This window comes from Mycteria americana, chromosome 1, assembly GCF_035582795.1.
Source record: "Mycteria americana isolate JAX WOST 10 ecotype Jacksonville Zoo and Gardens chromosome 1, USCA_MyAme_1.0, whole genome shotgun sequence".
NCBI lineage: Eukaryota > Metazoa > Chordata > Aves > Ciconiiformes > Ciconiidae > Mycteria > Mycteria americana.
Window position 1 is genome coordinate 24,702,795 of NC_134365.1, and position 22,094 is coordinate 24,724,888.

The window sequence follows — 22,094 nt, forward strand, 5'->3', positions numbered from 1 at the left end:
TCTGTGCCTTTGCTGGATACTGCACTGTGTAGCAGAAGGTCTAATGTCAACGGAAACTGTTAAGAAACCAGGTTTGACCTACTGAGCAACACGGGCTGGTTTTCTCCTTCTGGCTATGTCCAAAGTTGCAGTAGTTTCACTCATGCAAGCTGTAGAAGTTTTAAGTGAGATCATTTTTGAACACTGCTTTTTAGTGGATTGTCTTAGTGGAGTTATTGAAGAAAAAGTGCTGATATCCTAACAGTTAAACTTCAGGAAGATTTGTTAAGTTCAGGTTGCAATACATGCAATTAATTTTATTTCACAGAATAATCTAAAGATGATAAAATTTTGGAGGACTCTTCCTAAAACGGAAGGTTTAATAAAAGGTTTGGGTTTAAATACTAGTAGAAATCATGTCATATTGTAAGAAAGTATAATTGAAACACTCTATATTAATCTGTATAATATTTTATTTAGTTCAGGGTCTTGTTATGCAAAGATTTTTTTAAAAAAATCATTTATGTAGAAGTAGAAAACTGGATAGCATTTAGTGTATGCATGTGCACCTTCCTGAGTGTGAACACGAGAACAGTGTGGACAGAAACTGTACTAGATGTTTTGCCAGTTTATGGTTTCAGAAACAATAAAAGTGCACTATTTTTCAGCCATCTCTTCTGCATTTGACAGTAGCTTAGAATTGCCTTTTTTAATGTAAATTGTTATGGAAGTGTTAGGTTAAACTTTCCCCATGTTGTCATGTACCATTTGCAATGACAGTTGCAGCTCTGAAATGATGTTTTATGTAGGAACAATCTGTTTAACGCAGCCTTGATACCAAGAAGGGCAGACTGGGGGGGGAGGGGGGGGGAGTATTCTTATTTTAAAATTGTATCTGTAGACACATGTTCAGACAAGGAAGCTCTGAATAAGCACTACAGTCTAGAGAAAGTCGGTAATGTATTACAGTGATTTTTTAGCAAATCCTGGAGCACAATGTCAGGGACATTCCTGTAAGAGTTTCTTAAAAGCTCCTTGTTTGGATTGTCTGTCCAGAGAACACTGAAGATAGGAGCATTTTATCCCATTTTCCGAGACAGTCAAATAATATTTACAATTTTCAATTGAGAGAACTTCAGTAATATTGAAGGTACACTACAGTTGATACTGTAAGTAGACTTTTTGTCCCCTGTATTTACTGGCCTCCCTTTCCTGCTGGGTAAGATTGTGGCTTTTCAGCATTTTCTGCCTTAGCAGGACACAAACAGAATTTTCAGAAATCTCATCTCTGAAGTAGATTATTTCCTGGGGCATAAAGACACAAGCAAGAGCTACAACTAAGCAAAGACAATGGTGTTCACTGCTTTTTCCGGAATTTCCCTCTTCCTCTGGCTACCGGGGCTGCATGAGGCTTTGTCGTTACTCTAGGAACCCCAGCCTGCAACCAACTCTCCGGAGTACAGTTAGTCCCCATAGGTTGTAGTTCATTATTCTTCAACCTTTCTTATTGAGTTTTTCCAGAGGTTCTCAGGATTCACTCAGACCTTCCCATAACTTGGGAATAGGTCTGTGACATGGGTTCCTCCATCTGGGGCATTTTGCTAGATGGTAAGCATCAAGATGAGTGAGCATCAGTGGTCAGTCAGTGCATAGTAAGGGTCTAGCTGTCCCGAGCTGCTTGGAGATTTCCTTATGTACTGTCATTCATTGAATATGTGGTACTGTGCATTCCTCTTATGGCTTGATGCCATCAATTTTGTGTTGCCACATGTTTTCTGGATAGTACAATTAAAACAATTAACCTTGAGCATGCATACAAGTCCTAGTCTGTAGTTTCACAGTATTTGCTTCTTGTTCTGTATGTTCACATGCAGAATTTGAATATTTTCAGCTGTTCCTCCCACTGTATACAATGCCACGTCTTTTTTGATAGTAGTTTGGACTAAGAAGTCTTGCTTGCTTTTCTAGTGTCTGAGTCACATTTCCAAATTGCAACTTAAATGAGTTACATGGCTGTAATATCTAGCTTCATGTTTTTCAGGCCTGGGTAGCATTCCTTTGACCTGTCAGTGGTATTTTCCCCACTTCTGTCTTTGTACTCGTTAAAAGGGAAAAAAACCCAAACGACAACAGCCCCCTATCCCACCCCCAAGTCCTCCAAACCCTTTAATGGTTTTAAATCGGTGGTTTTTATTGCAAAGGACCCAAATGCTGTGTATATGCTTCCTCTCATTTGCAAAAAGTTGTGCACAATTTACTCAGTAAAATTAGACTGTTGATGTGATAAAATGATGACAAAGAAATCTCACTGAATATCATCAGCCATAAAATAGGCATAAAAATTAGTACAGATGATTGCGTGAAGTGATTCCTGTAGATAAAGAGAGCCTTTTGTCATGAGCGTCTTTCTGGCCAAACGTGAACATTTAGCTGCCATGGTAAATGACCATTCTGAATTCATCAGTGTCTTAAATGTGAACACAACCCTATGTGTTTTGAAATAATTATGAGAATTTGCTACGCTAAAAAGTTGTTTTAGTTGGCTAGTTACAGGGAACTGCGTATGTGACTTCTTAATTTTAATTCTTTTTAGCCTTAATATGCATTTTTAAAATATTCATATTTGAATTAGACTGCAAATAGGGTATTAGTATGTTTTATATTACTGCAAGAAATGTGTTCTTATTGCTTTAATTTCATTTTAAATGAACTGGCTCTAAACGAGGTAGGTAGTTCATAAACAACTGCTGTAACGTCACGGAGTTGGTTTTGTACTAGATTTTAGTGATGGCTCTGTAAAGCATGGTGTTTACTTTAATGTAGATTATAATTTCTAATCATTCAAGTATATAAAGTGTGCTCGGCCTGCAGGCATTCTGTAAACAACAGAAATACAGTAACATTTTTAGGCGCAAGAGCCCCGTTTGCTCGCTGCTGTTCACAGGAAGCAATGCTGCCTCCCGAAGGAATTCAGGGAAATCGCACGGCCAGGTCTGGGGGTCGTGATGACATTCATAACCTTTCGGGGTTTTCCAGTATTTGGCAATGCTGATTAAATGCATCTCTTTATTATAGTTCTAAGTGATGGTGAAATATATAAAATAACATGTACAGAAAAGGAATCTAATAAAATGCGTATATAGGAAGATATTTTTGTAGTGATCATAAATCTTGAAGTTGAGTGCTGCACTAAAACATGTAATTCGGTTGACTTTTGCATGAATTTCAGCACACAAGCTTAGAAGGCAAAACTAGCATTTTGTATTCTTGGCTTCTGGGTTTTCCTCTCCCATGTTTAATGTTTTATGTTTGTACATACAGTAAATATCTCTTTTTTTTCATACATTGTTTTTGAAAGAAAGAAATTCTTCAATTATAATCAACCTTTTCCTGCTTATGTACAAATTACTCTTGGAAAAAAAAAAAAAGTAGTTTGGCACTATTATATTGACATAAGGTTCTTTGACAAGCAGAACTTAGCTAAGAACTTTTAAAAAAACTTTCTCCAAAAGCATTTGTCGTAGTCATTAGATTAGTTTTCTAATATGACTGTCCCTTGCATTTTTGGATATTCAACATAAATAAGTGAAATTTAGCATCGGGAAAGAGAAAAAAAAAAAAAAAGCCTCCAGATAAGCCTCTTAACTGCCATCTAAATGTACAAGCTGTCCTGTTGATATGCTTTGAACGAACAAAATGAGCAGCCCCCTAATGGTGCAGATCAATTAAAAGTCTGGTAAGAGCTCCATGCCAGAAGTGAAATAGGTGCAGGCTGAAGTGCACTTTTTACGGCCCTGGTGCCTGAATTTGAAAATATGCTGCCTTTTTCATGTGCGATTATTGTTTAAAAGAGCAGTTTGATACAAGCATTATATCGTCATAGTCTGTTCCTTGACACAGAGGATTTCAGAATCAAGATGCTGCTGTGTCTGCTTTTATGGATATATACATACATTTATAAGTGTTGTACTAAGACCTGGCCAATCCTGTCTAATAGGAATACTTTTTAAGTTTCTACTGGTTAAAGCAGGAGCTGAAGCTGAAGTAAGACTTAATAGACTGTGTGCTGTAGTATTAATGTTAATTGAAGTCAATTTAAAGTAAGTTATCATTTATATAGGGTTATTTAAAAGATACTTAGAGTGAACATAAATCCAGGTTATTGAATGTGTGTGGCTTGCCAGCTATCAGCTGGATCTTAGGTTATACTTAAAAAAAATATTTGGGTGCTAGTTATTTTGATTCAAAGGCCTTTAAAACACATCAAAGGGAAATTAACTACATAATTAAGTCTCCAGATTTCTGCCTTTAGAGCCTTGGTTTTGGTTTGGGGTTTTTTTTGGTGGGGGGAGGGATAATGGGAGTGGTATTTTGAAATAAAAGCAAAGTTATAAAGATGTGTTCGATATTCAGCACTCCATAACTTCTTTCTTAATAGGTACCTGTATAAGTTAGCCTAAGTCCATTTGTGTAACTTGACAAAACTGTTTCAGAGAACACAAAATAATTCTAAGCAAAGCAAGAAGCATATTCTCCATATACCTGACGAGAAAGTCTGGAACAGTGGCAAAATCTTTGCATTTGTAACACGTGTTGCCTTTTGTCCTGGTGCTGAAAAAATGTTATCTGTAATGCAGGAGTAAGATATGAAAAAGAAATCTGGGTAAGCAGATGTATTTGCCTGTATATGTAAACAGATAATGTGCCACACATGATGATGGACATGAGGTCAATTGCTGAGCGCAATCATACATGGACAAATCACAGCATGTCAGCCTCTGGAAGGCTGTGTCGTGAATGTAGAAGACAAATTGTGCCCTCAGGAAAGGAATATATTGGCTTGTTTGATCTGTCGTCTTAAGTCTGTTCGAGAATCAGATTCAGTAAGAAGGCTTATGCTGGTTCTCAGTCAGCCTTTGCTGCCAGTAATGTTGTCTGATAAAGCAAAACAAACAGGTCACCCAGAGAGGTCACCAGACAGGTTGCAGAGTCTCCATCTTTGATAATATTCAAAACCCACCTGGAGACAACCCGAAGAAACCTGCTCTAGTTGACTCTACTTTGGGCATGGGGGTTGGACTAGGCAATCTCCAGAGGTCCCTGACAACTTCAGCTCTGCTGTGGCTCAATGAAAACAGGGAAGAAGCTTTCTGAGGCCTAAAATTTTCCAAGTAAATAGCTAACTTTGTGTTATCAATTTTTTTTTTCTTTAAGATCGGAAGTTTTCTGAGAATTTACAGTATTCATACGAAACAAGCAAGTGCTGACGGTGAAGATGGCTCGCATATAGAATTTCATCTTCATGGTGGCACCTGTTACGGTCGAGGAATAGGAGTCTTACCAGAAAGTAACCTGGATGTTAAGGAACTAAAAGCGTAAGTTCTATATGTAGGGGTTTTTTTCTAGCTGATTCTGGAAAACACTACGTTAATGTAACAGCTGTACAGTTTAGAATTGTAAACATATGTAAGAACAGAAACTCTGGAACAGAATGTCTTTAGCACCACTTTAGCACCACTAATATGTCTTTAGTTACTCTTCAAAGATGAAGAGTAACTATTTGGGAGGACAGGTAAATAGAGGCTGATTTTTCCAATTTTAAAATACAGTAGGGATTAAGATTTCTATTTTATAGTGCTGTAATAATAAGGCCTGGCCACATTAACATACTTACTCTTTTTTATAGTGTCATATAATCTTTTAAAGATAAAAGCTATGGTTAAACAAATAAATTGACCACATTTTAAGCATGTGCTTTTGTGTTACTTGGAAACTGTGAGACTTAAAGATGTTCAAAATTAAGCATATAATATAAATGCTTTACTGAACTGTGTTATATACATAAGGAATCATAGAATCATTTAGGTTGGAAAGGACCTTTAAGATCACCAAGTCCAACTGTTAACCTAACACTGCCAAGTCCACCACTAAACCATGTCCCTAAGCACCACATCCACACATCTTTTAAATACCTCCAGGGATTGTGACTCAACCACTTCCCTGGGCAGCCTGTTCCAATGCTTGACAACCCTTTTGGTGAAGAAACTTTTCCTAATATCCGATCTAAACCTCCCCTGGTGCAACTTGAGGCCATTTTCTCTTGTCCTATTGCTTGTTACTTGGGAGAAGAAACTAACACCCACCTTGCTACAACCGCCGTTCAGGTAGTTGTAGAGAGCGGTAAGGTCTACCCTCAGCCTCCTTTTCTCCAGGCTGAACAACCCCAGTTCCCTCAGCTGCTCCTCATCGGACTTGTGCTCCAGACCCTTCACCAGCTTCGTTGCCCTTCTCTGGACACGCTCCAGCCCCTCAATGTCTCTCTTGTAGTGAGGGGCCCAAAACTGAACACAGCATTCGAGGTGCGGCCTCACCAGTGCCGAGTACAGGGGGACAATCACTTCCCTAGTCCTGCTGGCCACACTGTTTCTGATACAAGCCAGGATGCCATTGGCCTTCTTGGCCGCCTGGGCACACTGCTGGCTCATATTCAGGCGGCTGTCAACCAACACCCCCAGGTCCTCTTCTGCCAGGCAGCTTTCCAGCCACTCTTCCCCAGGCCTATAGTGTTGCATAGGGTTGTTGAGGCCCAAGTGCAGGACCTTGCACTTGGCCTTGTTAAACCTCATACAATTGGCCTTGGCCCATCGATCCAGCCTGTCCAGGTCCCTCTGCAGAGCCTTCCTGCCCTCAATCAGGTCAACACTCCCGCACAACTTGGTGTCGTCTGCAAATTTACTGAGGGTGCACTCGATCCCCTCATCCAGATCATTGATAAAGGTATTGATAAAGGTATTGATAAAGGTATTGATAAAGGTATTGATAAAGGTATTGATTAAAGGTATTAAACAGAACTGGCCCCAACACAGAGCCCTGGGGAACACGACTTGTGACCGGCCGCCAACTGGATTTAACTCCATTCACCACCACTCTCTGGGTGCGGCCATCCAGCCAGTTCTTTACCCAGCAAAGAGTACACCAGTCCAAGCCATGAGCAGCCAGTTTCTCCAGGAGAATGCTGTGGGAAATGGTGTCAAAGGCTTTAGTAAAGTCTAGGGAAACAACATCCACAGCCTTTCCCTCATCCACTAAGCAGGTCACCTTGTCACAGAAGGAGATCAGGTTGGTCAAGCAGGACCTGCCTTTCCTAAACCCATGCTGACTGGGCCTGATCACCTGGTTGTCCCATACGTGCCACACGATGTCACTCAAGATGATCTGCTCCATAACCTTCCCTGGCACCGAGGTCAGGCTGACAGGCCTGTAGTTCCCCAGATCCTCCTTCCAGCCCTTCCTGTAGATGGGCGTCACATTCGCTAACCTCCAGTCAACTGGGACCTCCCCAATCAGGCAGGACTGCTGATAAAGGATTGAAAGCGGCTTGGTGAGCACTTCTGCCAGCTTCCTCAGTACCCTTGGGTGGATCCCATCCAGCCCCATAGACCTGTGTGTGTCTAAGTGGTGTAGCAGGTCGCTAACCATTTTCCCTTGGATTTCGGGGGCTTCATTCTGCTCCCCATCCCTGTCTTCCAGCTCAGGGGGCTGGGTACCTGGAGAATAACTGGTCTTACTCTTAAAGACTGAGGCAAAGAAGGCATGAAGTACCTCAGCCTTTTCCTCATCCTTTGTCACTATGTTTCCCCCCACGTCCAATAAAGGATGGAGATTGCCTTTAGCCCTCCTTTTGTTGTTAATGTATTTATAGAAACATTTTCTATTAGTTTTTACGGTAGTAGCCAGATTAATTTCTAGTTGGGCTTTGGCCCTTCTAATTTTCTCTCTGCATAACCTCACAACATCCTTGTAGTCCTCCTGAGTTGCCTGCCCCTTCTTCCCAAGGTTTAAACTCTCTTTTTTTCCCCTTAGGAAAGGCTAAGTAACCAAAGTCCACGTTCCTTTATCAGGAATTCTGTTTCCAGTAGTACAGATTTCTTTTGGCACTATATTGTGTTTAAAGTTCCAGAAGTGATTTGGAAAGGAGTGTCTGCATCATTAATCTGAATCATTAATATACACTCCTGCAACTTCTTGCTTGATTTTTATGTCTCTGCTGGAAAATTTGCCTGAATATTATACCTGTGTGTTGATAAACAGTAGGTTTCATGTAAGTGTATGTATAGTCCCATATATATATATATTTTTATATATGCGTGTTTATGTATATATGTGAAAGACTTCTCTAGGTTATAAAATATTTAGTCATTTATTTTTAGATTCTTAGAATCTATGGATCTGGCAGACAGTCAGAACATGGAAACCATGTCTTCAGTGGAATTAGACGGGACTTTTAACAATGTTACAGGTAAGAGCAATTGAAAGCTGATTTGCTCTTTCTGCTAACATATATATGGTCAAGATAAGGTCACAGTTACTGCTTCTCTAAGTGTGTAATTTTACTTTCACATACAAAGCCTTAGATAATTATTTTGGATTATTAGACTGGAAATTGACATTACCTTATCCTTCTGTCTCACAGCAGAAGCCTTTCATATACATGGAAAAAATACTTTCATAGGAGGTAGTGAATAAATTATTAAACACAGATGGTGTTCTTAATCATACTATATTAGATCATAAAGCAGAGTGATGTAACTCCCTGCTTCGAAAGGGGGATTCCTCAGGGACAGACACAGAAAACACTATTAAACAGCTGCTTGCTGAGGAGCCCTTCTAAAACTGTTGGATGGAAAGTTGTGTCAGTGGCAGAGTTGCAAGGTGCAGTGCCATGGAAAAGTAGTATCTTATAGACAGTTCTACAGATCCCATATTATACTTTGAATGGTATTTTAAGCCCAGAATAAGAATAACTAAAAGTGAATTAAACTCTAAAGCTGGTTGGACATAATCTGCATCTTTGCTTCTAGCTTTTAAAATCCTATGTTACTTAGCCATTATTAACATACTGTGACAGGATATTTCTAAAAGGGTGCAAAAGTCAAGAATAAATGAATACTTCATGTCTAGACCATAACAGTGCAAATTTAGAAAGAATTTTGCACATATTTACTGCACTGTGTATGTGTATTAGAGGTTGTTCAGAGGAGGGACCAGGCAGTTTTTAGAATAATGTATTTATGCTCTTGTCCAGAAAGATTACAGGGGGTTGAATACAGTTTGTCAGCAGTATCATTTACTTGAAAAGTGTTAATTTTGATGAGCATTGCTGTTTAATGTATACACTAATTTCTCCTCAAATATATTAATTCTTGATATCTAATGTTTGTCTCCTGCTTACTTTGCTTTCTCCTTTTGCTATATTGTTTTCATACATTATTAGGATTTCCATTTTCCTTTATTCAGCTTTTGGTTTTGTGTATCTATCTGCCTATCTATCTATCTGGTTTTGTGTGTCCACATGATAAAGAAGAAAAGGCAGGAAAATAATTAGGAAATTCTTCTTGATTTTAGATCTTGAATCACACTTACAGAGATGTCAGCAGTTATCTGTTACAGGTAGGAAACATTTTGACCTCAGGGTAAATTTTATTTTTACTAAAGAACAAAAATATTTTTGACACATCAGCTTAAAGGCTGAAATAATATCTTTTACTTATTATAGGAAGAGCTATTCTAAGAGTATAAGTTTATGAATGTTACATTGGTTTTATTCCATTTTTAAAGGAATAGAGCATATTTATATATTGTACTTTCATTTGGTTTTTTCTACATGTTGAGTTTCTGTACCTTGAATTACACCATGCTCCCACAGCTTGTTGTGATTTATCTTCAAGACTGTAGTAATGTGTTGTATTGGTAAAATTGAGGCTGCAACTGGAAAGGGAAGAGAAGCTTCCTTCTAAGAGAAGTTAAGAGAATTAAGGGAAAAAGCATACCTGCAATGGCCATTTCCCATATTCCAAATATTATGGTGTTTAATAGGTATGCATGGCTTTTTTTGTGTGTTGCTTTTTTGCAGTATTAACAGATCATCAGGATTTGAATAACACAGAACTGAAAACCATTCTGAACAGCACGGCTCCTCAACAGTATCGCATTAGAGCAAAGCTGAGAACTTATAAGCCCCAGAAGCTCTATCAGTCTATTAAACTTCATTGTTCCAAATGCAACTGTTTGTAAGTGTTTCACACAATAAAAGTAATTAGGAATTGTTCTATATGTTTTGGGATGCCTAGATTTTCAGTGTATTTTCATCCTCTTTTTTGTGTAAAATGAGCTGAAGGTAAATGTATTTCGAGCAAAGATTTGAAACTCACTGGTAATAGGTAGGAAAATTTAAAATCATCAGATGAGTTCCATTTACAGAATCCTTTGAGTGCTTTCAAAACAATAATTTTTCTTTATTTTCAAATTTAGCAGTGCAGTTTTTCCAGTACCAAAGCTGTATTTAAGTACGTGTTTCTGTATTGTGGTTTTAAAACAGGATATGCAAAAAGGTATGATAGTCTCCAAGTTAATGAATAAAATATCTTTAACTAAAGCATGTCTTCCAGAGAAGGCCTCTTTTCTGGATCCAAAAATATCAGGGAAACACCATTCACCTTGGTATTTTTGTCTTTTTTCTGACCTGAGTTCACTGACCATTTTATTATTGTTATTTCCTCATTAATGCCACTTGTCATTGTATCAAATAATGCTCAAATAATGATATGCCATTTCTGGTTTATATTCATCTAAAAATGAAAGAAAGTTTGTTTAAAATGGCCTATTTTTGAGTAAACTACTGAATGACATGCATTACAGTGCTATTCATGATCATCTAAATCCTCTATCACTTTTTTTTGCCTGACTTAGCTTAGCATCAGTCCCAAGCAAACAGCTTTATTGTTACTGGTGTAAACTATTGCTTTCTTTAAATGGTGGCACGTTAGCATTCTCCTAGCGTTTTGAAATTTTGTTGACAATCAAGACTTATTAGGTACAAACATCCCTGAGACAAGAAAATGCCTGTACTATCCTTCTCTTGCAGCTTTTGGATGCCAAGTAGCACACTTGCAGCTTTAACAATATTGGTCCTTTATCAGATGTTGTTGTAACATTCTTTTGGTCGCTAATGTAAGAGGAAGTGGTTCATCATCTTCACAACACAGAAGTACATGGTCTTTATTACCAAGTATAAAAAGGAGATAATTACCAACTATCTCTGCCACTTTTGTCACTTTTGATATATTTGCCACCTCTGTATAGTAATAAGCAGATACAATTGATAGAGTTTTGTTTGTTTCTTATGAACTTTATCCTTATCCCACAATTTTCCATGACTTTCTATAGCCTTTTTATATATTCTTGACTTGTTAATGTCTTAATTTCTGTTCATTTGAGACTGCTCCTCTTTCACATATTGCTGCCTTCTCTTTGCCACAGAATTAGGGCAGAGTTTTAACCAGATAGATTTGTGAGGCTTTAGTTAGCTTATTTCCTACTACTACTACCACCATCCTGCTGCAATGATGGGGCTACCTCCAGTGCTTTCCCAGACATTTAGCTTCTCTTCTCTCAACTGTGTGCATCAGGTGGAAGGAATCAGTGAAATATAGTGGAGCTGTACTGCAGCCTGGATTGGGTGAGTTAAGAGGCCCAGAAAGGAAATATGATTTAGGGGCATCCTTCTCTCCTACATGTTCTGCTGTGGCAGAAGAAGTTGTTTCATGTTTTAGCATATGCTGAGAGCCTGACTGAATAAAGTTCAATGCAAGTTTGGTCCTTTAATGCTTTATGCAGTAAGATGCATATAACGCTTGGGGTATAAAATTCTTGAGATGTATTTTTGGTTTTTAGACTCCAACTGGAAGTTTCTCTGTAAATAGCAAAATATCGATATACATGGATGTAGTTTTATTCACATACCGACATTACAGAAGTTTCAACCCTCGTGTGTAGCTTAGTTCAAAAACAATTCATTCCATTCCTGCTTCTGCGGGAAATCTACAGACGGGCTGCAGAGGCTGGAAGAGTTTAATAGGTATATCTGGAAAGATGACCTGTTATGTTAGGTTCATTGCTTTTGCGTTTAAAATAGTAATCCGGGAACACAGGTGGAGAGAGTTCATGTGAACAGCACTGTGTTCATGAAATGAAAGTTCAGGTTCAGGAAGACCTCTTGTGTGCCAGTTCTACAGTCCTAGCAGAAGAATATCAAAGTTTGGTTTCATAGGCAGGAATTGTTCTAATTCACTGGTAGAAGCAGATGCTCTTGGGTTTGAAAGAGAAATCGTCAGAATAATCTGCAGGAGTTAATGGTATTTTTTCTTTAACTCCACTCTGAAGCTTGGCACCTACTTTCTTGTAGTGTTTTATGAAATAGCCCAAGCTTTTGCCTTTTTTTCATTGTCCTTTTTGTCACGGTTCAAATTCCCCCTTAAGCCAGAAGGTCTGTCTTGCTTAGGAGAAGACCTTCTAATGCATTTTTAATTTGTGTGCCAACCACTGGCTTTTTGCCTGTTGTTGGTAATGTTGGTAAAATTTGAATGGCCTGCATTACTTCTCTGTGGATGACAACTGGAAATGCACGAATGGTGCACTCTAGCAGGACAGGAAATAAACTGTGTGGTGCAGAGTTGCAGATTTTCCCTTTACAGTACATATGTGAAGCTATTCTGCTCCTGCCCTTTTTTCTTTTTTTTCCCCCTCAAAATATGCAAAGTAAAATAGGCTAGAATGTAAAACTTGAAATTGTATGAGCTTATACGGTCTTTTCACTCTACTGAAATGGTATGCAGTTGTGTGGCCATTTTAAGGCCCAACTGAAATCACATAAAGCTGATATATTTGTTTTTCCATGGATTTACATATGTGTGGATGAAGCTACTAGGCTGCCTCTGCTCCTAGGTAAGATTAGATTATTTAGCATATTTATTAACATGGAAATGAATTATCTTGTCATAATTTGCTATACAACTCTAAATGTTTAAACTGATACAAAAACAAAGTTATTTTTCCTGTATATACTTTAACTCTCATGACTATATTTTAATATATATTTGGAGTACTGTCATCCTTGTTGCTAGATTGCCTAAGGAGAAGCTGTTAGAATTTACTTATTTATTTTCGAAATGGTTTTAGGCAAGAAGTTCCAGATGGAGATGACTTTGACTTTATTTTACAAGGCTCTGCCCTTACTGCCCCAAACCCAGAATTACACAATACATCCTGGTATGATTCTGTAATGTGGACTACACAGGACCAGAAACAAAGGAAAATAGCTATCCATTTTGTAAAGCATGATGAAATGCTTCAACAGGCTGAAGATACTTTGCTTATGATAGAAGGTAAGATAAATTGCAGATATACCACTTCTTATGGCACAGTGTCCACTCTGAGTATCTACAAGGTTAAGATACCTTGAAGTTGTATTCAGTCTAAGTAGTGATGATCATAAAGGCATGTTCAAAGAAAAGAAAAACTCAGCTGGAACTTTAAGTTACTGTTGTGCAAACAGGAAAAAGTCATCTGTGAAGGTCTTGTAAGGTGCTTCTGTCTATTTTAAAACTATACCAGCAAGTTTGTTGTTGATTCTGCTAAAATTAACATCTGAATATGTTTGGGTTTTTTTTTTTTCTAGCTGTGCTTACTGATTTTTCAGTTCTGCTTTGAAAACTCGCTGAGTCTTCTAAAAATCCTATTTTTAGTCTTGGTGTGGAAAAGTTTTGTAAGGCTTCTGATAATACAAACCTACAATTAACCTTGTCAGCCTCTGGATGTCAGTGTTGTTTCAGATTAATAGAGCTTCTCGCAGCATGAGGTTTTTTTGGTTTGGTTTTTATCAGATTTCAGATATCAAGGAAGAGAAATAGCCACTGAACTTTAAACAAAGCAATTTAGCAAAAATACTAATGATGATTGTTTTGAATAGAATAAAAGTAATAAATACTTGCATATAGTACCATTCCAAGTTTAAAACAAAGTCTTCAATTGTGCTCAAGTAGTGGTGCGAATAAGCAAATGTAAGTCAGGTGATCCTTTGTGCAAGGGTCAATGACAAAACCCCTTCTGTTTTCTGCTTTGTTTTATATTCAGCTAGTTCTGATAGCTGCTTTATTTCTGACATGTTCCAAACTGGATTTTTTTTTTCTTCAGTCTCACCTTATCTTTGTGAAAACAAAAGAAAAAAGAATCTATTTCTACTCTATTTTTCTAAAATAACAGTATAACTTGGTGAATCTTTTTTCAGACATTAAAGTGCCAGCAGCTAAGTATGTGTGTATGTGGATATATATGCTTCGTGTTGGAGCACAATGAAAAGGCATAATCAGTGTTTTAGCACTTTTTTCCCAGAACGTTGATCATGAACCTTGCCAAAGCTACATGCTATTTTAATTTTTATCTTTAAATTTTTGGAGGTGGAGATTTTGAAGTCTCCCTAGAAATCTTTTCAGCACTTTTCCAGATACAGGCAACTCTCAAAGGCCAAACACGTTATGACATTTATTAGACAGACATGGTCTAGATTCTACTTGTTTGTTAAATGCAAGCAATTTGCTCTTCTACAACACAGTATTCTATTCTTCCCCATAATCATTATGCTGAAGCAAGGACTTGGCAAGTGTTTGGCATCTATTGGGGTGGACTTGAGGAAATAATTGGATAATGGACAGAATTTTACGTGACCCTCCACAGGGAGTGAGGGGAATCCATAACCGTTGCTACAAATTAGTTGAACTGAAGAGTGAAATGTTACGGTTAACAAGTAGATTAATGCTCCTTGCATATCCTCATTATTTGTACATGAAATCACTGTGATTTATATTACTGTCAGCCTCTGGTAATTCTCTGTGTTTTATGCCAGTCTCTTAGAAGCCAGAATATATTTGCTCAATGTAACTTTGTATTACAGCAAAGTTGAAATTCTGGAGACCTTTTAGCAATGTCAGTTAAAACTACCCTGAATTTTGTATGTTAATCCCTTCAATGAGAGTTCAAATGTATATGAGAGGCTTTATCTGTGTCACTGTACTTGGAGGACCTTTGTTTTCTAACCTTTTGGGAAGCCATTTCAAATATCTGTGCCTCTGTTTTCTTTATTTTTTTTACTAGAACTTAAGTTCATTGAGGAGGTTTCATGTTGTTGTGCATTTTTTAATCACCAGTAATAATGCAATTTTATTGATTTTATTTTCTTCTCTAGTTACCTCTGCAATACAAGTAACAAATATATGCAATAAATATTTTACAATCCAGTGTCGTAATTACTTGTCATAAAGTCTTTGAAATATCTTATTTATAGTTAGTGGTAAACAACACAGTTGTAGAATATATTTATTTCAAAACAGTTTGCTCACTTTTTTTATTGTTGTTCACGAGCTGATTAAATAATATATTTTTATTGAACTATTTCCAAATAACTGTTCTCTGTGTGTTAAATTAATACATTTACCACGTTTCCACTGAATTGGTGAAGTGTCAGAAAGATTCCATAATCAGTTCTGCAGTCCATACTACAGGGACTGAAGGCAGGTTATCCCGTGATTTATAATAAATTTGAAAGAACTTTTTCCTGTCACTGGAATTGGAAAATCTCAGGGTTCCAGCTCTAATATATTAAATTTCTGCTGTGTTCCTAGCATAGCCGCAATTTAGTAGTACTCAAATTAGCATGAAGTTTGGTGGTTCTGCATTTCCTACCTCATGTCGGTAGGAAATGCAGAACCACCCATTATGATGTGGTTGAATAACTACTTTTTTATAAACTGCTGGTTAAAAATTAATAGATTTTTGGCATGTAAAAGCTGAAAAACCAGTTACTTAGGAGCAGTTGCAAAAAGTCAGTTTATTCTCCCCCCCCATAATTGCTAGTAAAATCATACGAGAAATTGTATGAAATTGATGCTAACTAAATACAACTTTATGGTTACAGTGATAGCTATGAGAAGGTATTAAAGGCATCTGCTCTGATAAATGTCCATCTTTGATTCTTTATTGAGTCTGTTGTTGAGTAAGAGTGAGAAGGTTATGGACCATTTTTTCAGTTTTCCATAGTGGGTCTCAGTTTTTATTGAAGGTCCTGAAATCAACATCTAATCAGCCAAGAAATGCAAGTTGTTCAACTTATTCTTGATTACAGTTTAAAAAAACATGGTTTTCTGTTTTTAATAGGTGGAACACTAAAAGAAGTCTGGAAGCTTACAAAAAGATTTAAATGTGTTATTCCTGTGAGATCCACAGAAGATGATCTTGAATTATTAGATCTTTCAGCTCCTTTTCTTTTACAAGGGAACATAAAATATTATGGGTAGGTTAAAAGTATTTGTTGATATTTTAGTAGTTGCAGTAATAGATAGATATAATTTTCTTCGGTAATTCAAACCGCAGTGCTCAAGGGATAACTTACCCAAAGATTCTTTGATGCAAAATACATAACATGATCAGCAATGCTGAGATCAGAGATGAAATGTCATACTACTACCTTGTATCAAAGGACTCAGTTGCAGTTGGGCTTTATCTTGCTCTATAAATCTTATGCCCTTAATTACACAGCACCTCAGGTTCAGTCTTGCCTGTGGTGTGTAGGTAGGGCAGTGTATGACAGAGACGGAAATGCACATAAGAGTCTCTTTAGGCTGCAAAATGCCTAAGTCTTCCTCTTTTAGTCCAGATCTTCCATTTTCTGGCCAGAAAAGACCATTTTCTTACTTGTTAGACTAAAGTCAAAACATACAGAATCACAGAATCATATAGGTTGGAAAAGACCTTTAAGATCATCGAGTCCAACCGTAAACCTAGCACTGCCAAGACCACCACTACACCATGTCCCTAAGCACCTCATCCAAACGTCCTTTAAATACCTCCAGGGATGGCGACTCAAACACTTCCCTGGGCAGCCTGTTCCAATGCTTGATAACCCTCTCGGTGAAGAAAAATTTCCTAATACCCAGTCTAAACCTCCCCTGGCGCAACTTGAGGCCATTTCCTCTTGTCCTATCACTTGTTACCTGGGAGAAGAGACCGACCCCCACCTCTCTACAACCTCCTTTCAGGTAGTTGTAGAGAGCAATAAGGTCTCCCCTGAGCCTCCTTTTCTCCAGGCTAAACAGTCCCAGCTCCCTCAGCCACTCCTCATAAGACTTCTGCTCCAGACCCTTCACCAGCTTCGTTGCCCTTCTCTGGACACGCTCCAGCACCTCAATGTCCCTCTTGTATGTTGCTTTAAAACGGTATGCTGGGGTTTTTGTGCACAGATAATATTTAAATAGAGACCCAGAAAACAATTTCAGGCTGTCAATCCACATCTCATTCTCTCTCTCATTCCTAGTGTTGGGAAAGCTTGGGTTTTGGAAGAAATGAGGGATATGGACAGCCTTTCCTCACCATTTGCCATTTATTGAGATCCACGACACTGCAAAGTGCCTTACCTTACCTTATGTCAGTCGCTGTAGAGACAACTTCAATGGGTTTCTGAATTGCACAGTTCCAAGGCTGTGGAATGTGGTACACACATCTTGGTCTGGTATCTGTGCTATGCCATGCAATACCATGTTCCTGCTCAATGAGAGCTAGCAGCAGTATGGTCTCCCAGTACTGCACAGCAGCATGCAGTTACTGAGCTCAGAAATACCAGTCTACTTCATGCAAACTATTGAGTCCTCCCTTTCAGCAGCCTAATAATTCAAGCAGAGTGTTGTGTTGCACTACTTCAGTCCTGTAGGCAGTAAAAAAATTTCATGTTTCACATGAACCCTAAAGTTTCCCATCAGGGCCTGATAAAATGAATACAGATAATTATTTCTCTTTGTCATATATTGTTTTGACCTTTCCAGATATGGCTGTCCACAGCTTTTTTTAAATAAAGGCAATATATGGGTATTCCTACTGGGACTGGATCTTCACCAGTACAAAGTATTTCCCCTTGCACTTTCATAATCCATATATTTCCCCAGCTATGCACAACTCACCTTCAGACATCATTCTGTGTTTAAATGGCTGTGTTGTAAAAGCCAGCGCTCTATAATATATTCCATGATTGTTTATAGGATATATATGAAGGAGCCTCACAACGATGTTGACGTTTCAGAGCTTCATTCCACATGCTTTTTTAGCAGTAGCATATACTTAGCAAAGTCTAAAATTAAAGATTCTGTATGGTAGAATGAAAAGCAAAGTTATTTTTGCTGTAGGAATGAGCTTAAACACCTGTATAAATATTTATATGTGTGTGTATATGCATGTATATCCATATATATATATATATATTTATAAATAAACACACACTTCCATATTAAAAACAAAATTCACAGCTAAGTTTATTGGAGTTTGGGTGGTTTTTTTAAAGGAAAAAAGTAACTTCATTGAGCTTGGCTTTATATCACTTGAGCAGAACTAGTGCTATTGTTTTTTATGACACATTTTGCATGTAATTCTAAAAGATAATAACTGTCTATTTTGGTTTCTAACTGTAATATACTAGCACAGAAGCTTAATTTGGAAAAAATAATTGTTCTGTAATTTTATTTCTTGAGGCAAATGAGAGCAACTTTGAAAACACTTCTTGAATATTTTTGTCTACTTGCAGCATTTGCTTACTATGTGACGTGTAAAATTTATAATTACTGGTGTAAATACACCAGTAATAAAATAAATTGTTTTCATAACTCATAGTTAATATTTTTTAACATAGGTAAAGCCAAATTTCTTCTCTAATCCTGTTGTGTTTTTAGAGCATGCTACAAGTTCAGATTCGTTCCTGCTTTTACAAAGTGAGATGTTGTTTGTATTGCTGAACAACAAAGTAGTGACATATGAATATATGTTTAGCAATGTAGTGATCTTAAAATCATAGCATGGTTTGGGCTGGAAGGGATGATTAAAGATCATCTAGTCCAGCCCCCCTGGCATGGGCAGGGACACCTTCCGCTAGATCAGGTTGCTCAAAGACCCATCCAAGCTGACCTTGAACACTTTCAGTGACGGGGCATCCACAACTTCTCTGGGCAACCTGTTCCAGTGTTTCACCACCCTCATCATAAAGAACTTCTTCCTTCTGTACAATCTAAATTGACCCTCTTTCAGTTTAAAACCATTGCCCCTTGTCCTGTCACTACAGGCCTTGGTAAAAAGTCTTTCTCCATCTTTCTTATAAGCCCCCTTTAGATATTTAAAAGCTGAAATAAGATTTCCCTGGAGCCTTCTCTTCTCCAGGCTGAACAACCCCAGTTCAACTCTCTCAGTATTAATGTACAGTTGCCCTCCTTTCTCTTCACTGAGGTGGCCTTTTCCAGACCAAAAGAATTTATTTCTTCTCGGGGATAATTCAAAAGCAGCATTAAGGGTTTGATGTGGTCTAAAGCTTGTGTGTCTGGTAAAATAGTTATTTTAAACAGCAATAGAAATACTTTTGCATTCCCACTGAGTAAGGAAATCAGATTTTTTTTTCTTTTTCTGTGCAGAAAGCTTCTGCTATAAATAAATCGGTCTTTGGTTAGTCTCAGTATCTTGTTTTAAATGCTAGGTGCAAGCAGTGTTCAACTCCAAAGCCTATCAAGAGTCTAAGTTCCATTGCAGCACAACAACGACCGTCATGGGAACCAAATGAAATAGCACAAGGTAAGCTGATGTGATTATTGTCCTGAAATACTTTTGTGCCTTGATTCTGAAGTGTTTATATGAAATAGTTTGGTTTCTGGGTTGCAGTTTTGTACAGAAAGCATGTAATTTATGGTTGTGCTTGAGTACAAAGCTGTAGAATTTATTCACCTTTTACCAGTTGAAATAACATATTTACTTTTGAAACCATTACAGTATGAATTAAAGGATTTTATATGTTAAATAGTTTCTTCTACCATAGGTGTCACTAGTAACAACTATCGTAGTACAGATGTGATGAATTTTTGGTTGCAGATGTCATTTTTAAACTGCGTACATGCTTGCAGTCCTAGAAGCTAGTCTTGCTTTTCCTTTTGAAGATACGGTTTTTCTGACCTGAACTAAAAAGAGTCTTATTTAATGACTAGTACAAGTTAGACTTTTATCTTCTGTAAGCCTTATCAACGCTAAGCATATTCCAGAGAGTCTGCAAGAAATAATACTCAAATGAAAGGAATTATGCCATAACATAGATGTGTGTTCCATGCTTTGTGTGTTTCTTGTGTTACTTCACGTAGTCAACACCTTCAAATGCTGGAGGTAAAATGGAGCTTAAAACTTAACAACACATTAAGGAAAAAGAATATTTTCATGTTTATCAATTCATGTTCTAACATCTTAAGTTGGAATATCTAGCCGTATCTAAGCTTGGTAAAGACTTTATAAAAGAAAAAATCTATTTGAGCAATACAGTGGTTCTCTTAAATAAAATGTCATAATTATATTCTATTAAATAAATGTAATATATAACTGGCAGTGTTACAGCACCTGTGGTTGACATTTAATTCTCAAAATGAAAACAACATTCATGAAATGCTTTCTGGCATTTAAACTATTTTAGGTATATTATTCTTTTATCATCTGTGTTTTCAGACTAAATGATAATCTGCAAATATATCAGATCAGTTGAACATAAAATGTCTAGTCAGTTTAAGTCGATGTACCCAGAAAAGACTGATTTTGAGAGTTGCAGTAACTTTGTATGTTTAAGGTATATTTGCAGCATAACAGCTACTGCTGCCAGTGAGAGAAGACTGTAGTCATTTACTTATGCTGGAATATTTCCAGAACTGCCAGCAAAGTTTTTCTGAATAAGACTTTGCCTGGTAGCTTTTACTACATCATATGAAACAAATTGTTTTCCTCAGAAGATATGTTTTCAGGTGGAATGCTATCTTATTATCACTGAATTAAGAGCAAGTCTCCTTTACTCTTCCATGGATAAAAGAACAGGAGTAGGAGGATCCTACCAAGGTAGGATGTAAGATCTAATCAAATATTAGCATTTCTTTTACTAGGATGAGAATAAGTACTTTAAAATCTTTCTGTATTTTTACAGACTCATCTATTAAAGTGTGTCTACGCAACTTGCAATGCGCTCTCAAAATACAAACCACATTTTGCTATTCAGAGCCTCTATTTTTTGGCCTGTCAATTTATACTTTTAATGACAGTATTCGAAGTCATGTACTATTAAAGGATGGATATTGTCAGCTTGAGTTGTTACAGTTTGTCTTGCATAATCACTCTAAGAAACAGATCATTTTTTTTTCTTCAGTTTTAGGTATTGAGCCACTCCAGTATGTTTTTATTATGACGTTTACACTGGTTGATGGAACAGGAGCGCTAAATGCATACCTTTTTGATTATGTAAGTAAATCTAGGTAAAGGTAGACTCTACAGATTATGTAACTTTGTATTTTCTTTGTTTTTAAAATAGCAACATATGTACAGAAATATTCATTCTATGTTACCTGCAGTGTTTTGCGGGGACAGTTACAAGTGCTGTAATGTTTTTAATATTGTCCATCAATGAAGATACACAGAATGTGATTTTTAGTAATTTTTCAATAAAATATCAGAGTATAGAATATCAAAGCATAAAGACAAAACTGAAGCCTGTGGATAGATTATTTGGTATTTCCATAGACTTTTATACATTCCCATGGCTGAATTTCTCTTTTATTGGCAGTGTTAAATTATGCAGCCTTAATGCTATGTGAATGATGGGAGTGTTTCAGGATTTATGCAGGTAACTTCTGGATTAGTTCAAAATCTCATTACTTCTTTTTTTAACTCTCAGTGGAATCTATCCATTCAGTAACTCTTGATTTTTGTTTCATATGACCATGAGGTAGAAGAGGCCTTCCTTCCCCTGAACCTAGGCAGGACTCAGCTGTAGCTATACAGATATTTGTCTTTGATATCAGAAGCAGTTTATTCAAACACTGTGCTAACCCTAGAATTAACCTTAAGTTTTCTCTGAAGCAACTTAAGACCATTCCTGCTACCTGAGACACTGAAGAATGGATGGTTTTCCTGTCACTACACACTGTATAATGATTTTACCTTCTGAAGGCTAAAAAAAACACCGTTCATGCTATCTTCTTCCATATAAGAGGTTTTTTTCATATCAGAGGTTTTTTTCTTCCATATCAGAGTTCTTTGAAAACTCTGACCGTCCTCACTGTTGTTCTTCTGGATTTTTCCCAGGTGGCCCATATCTTCCTTAAAGTGCTAAAACAGTACCCTAGCATGAGGCAATGCCAGATAATGCTTCTAGATTTATAACCTAGTATGGTGAT

The 22,094-nt window shown here is 37.2% G+C and overlaps 1 protein-coding gene across 4 annotated transcripts in view; it reads left to right on the plus strand.

Annotated features, from left to right (window-relative positions):
• The window catches only part of POT1 (protection of telomeres 1), an 82,544-nt gene that overhangs the window by 54,818 nt on the left and 5,632 nt on the right, over positions 1-22,094 (plus strand). For all 4 annotated transcript variants that reach the window (XM_075493041.1, XM_075493048.1, XM_075493057.1 and 1 more), the window contains 8 exons: positions 5,194-5,354; positions 8,190-8,278; positions 9,385-9,429; positions 9,893-10,049; positions 12,997-13,202; positions 16,027-16,162; positions 19,376-19,470; positions 21,068-21,159. In XM_075493041.1, the coding sequence (XP_075349156.1) occupies positions 5,194-5,354; positions 8,190-8,278; positions 9,385-9,429; positions 9,893-10,049; positions 12,997-13,202; positions 16,027-16,162; positions 19,376-19,470; positions 21,068-21,159 (981 nt within the window). The remainder of the gene's footprint in view (positions 1-5,193; positions 5,355-8,189; positions 8,279-9,384; positions 9,430-9,892; positions 10,050-12,996; positions 13,203-16,026; positions 16,163-19,375; positions 19,471-21,067; positions 21,160-22,094) is intronic.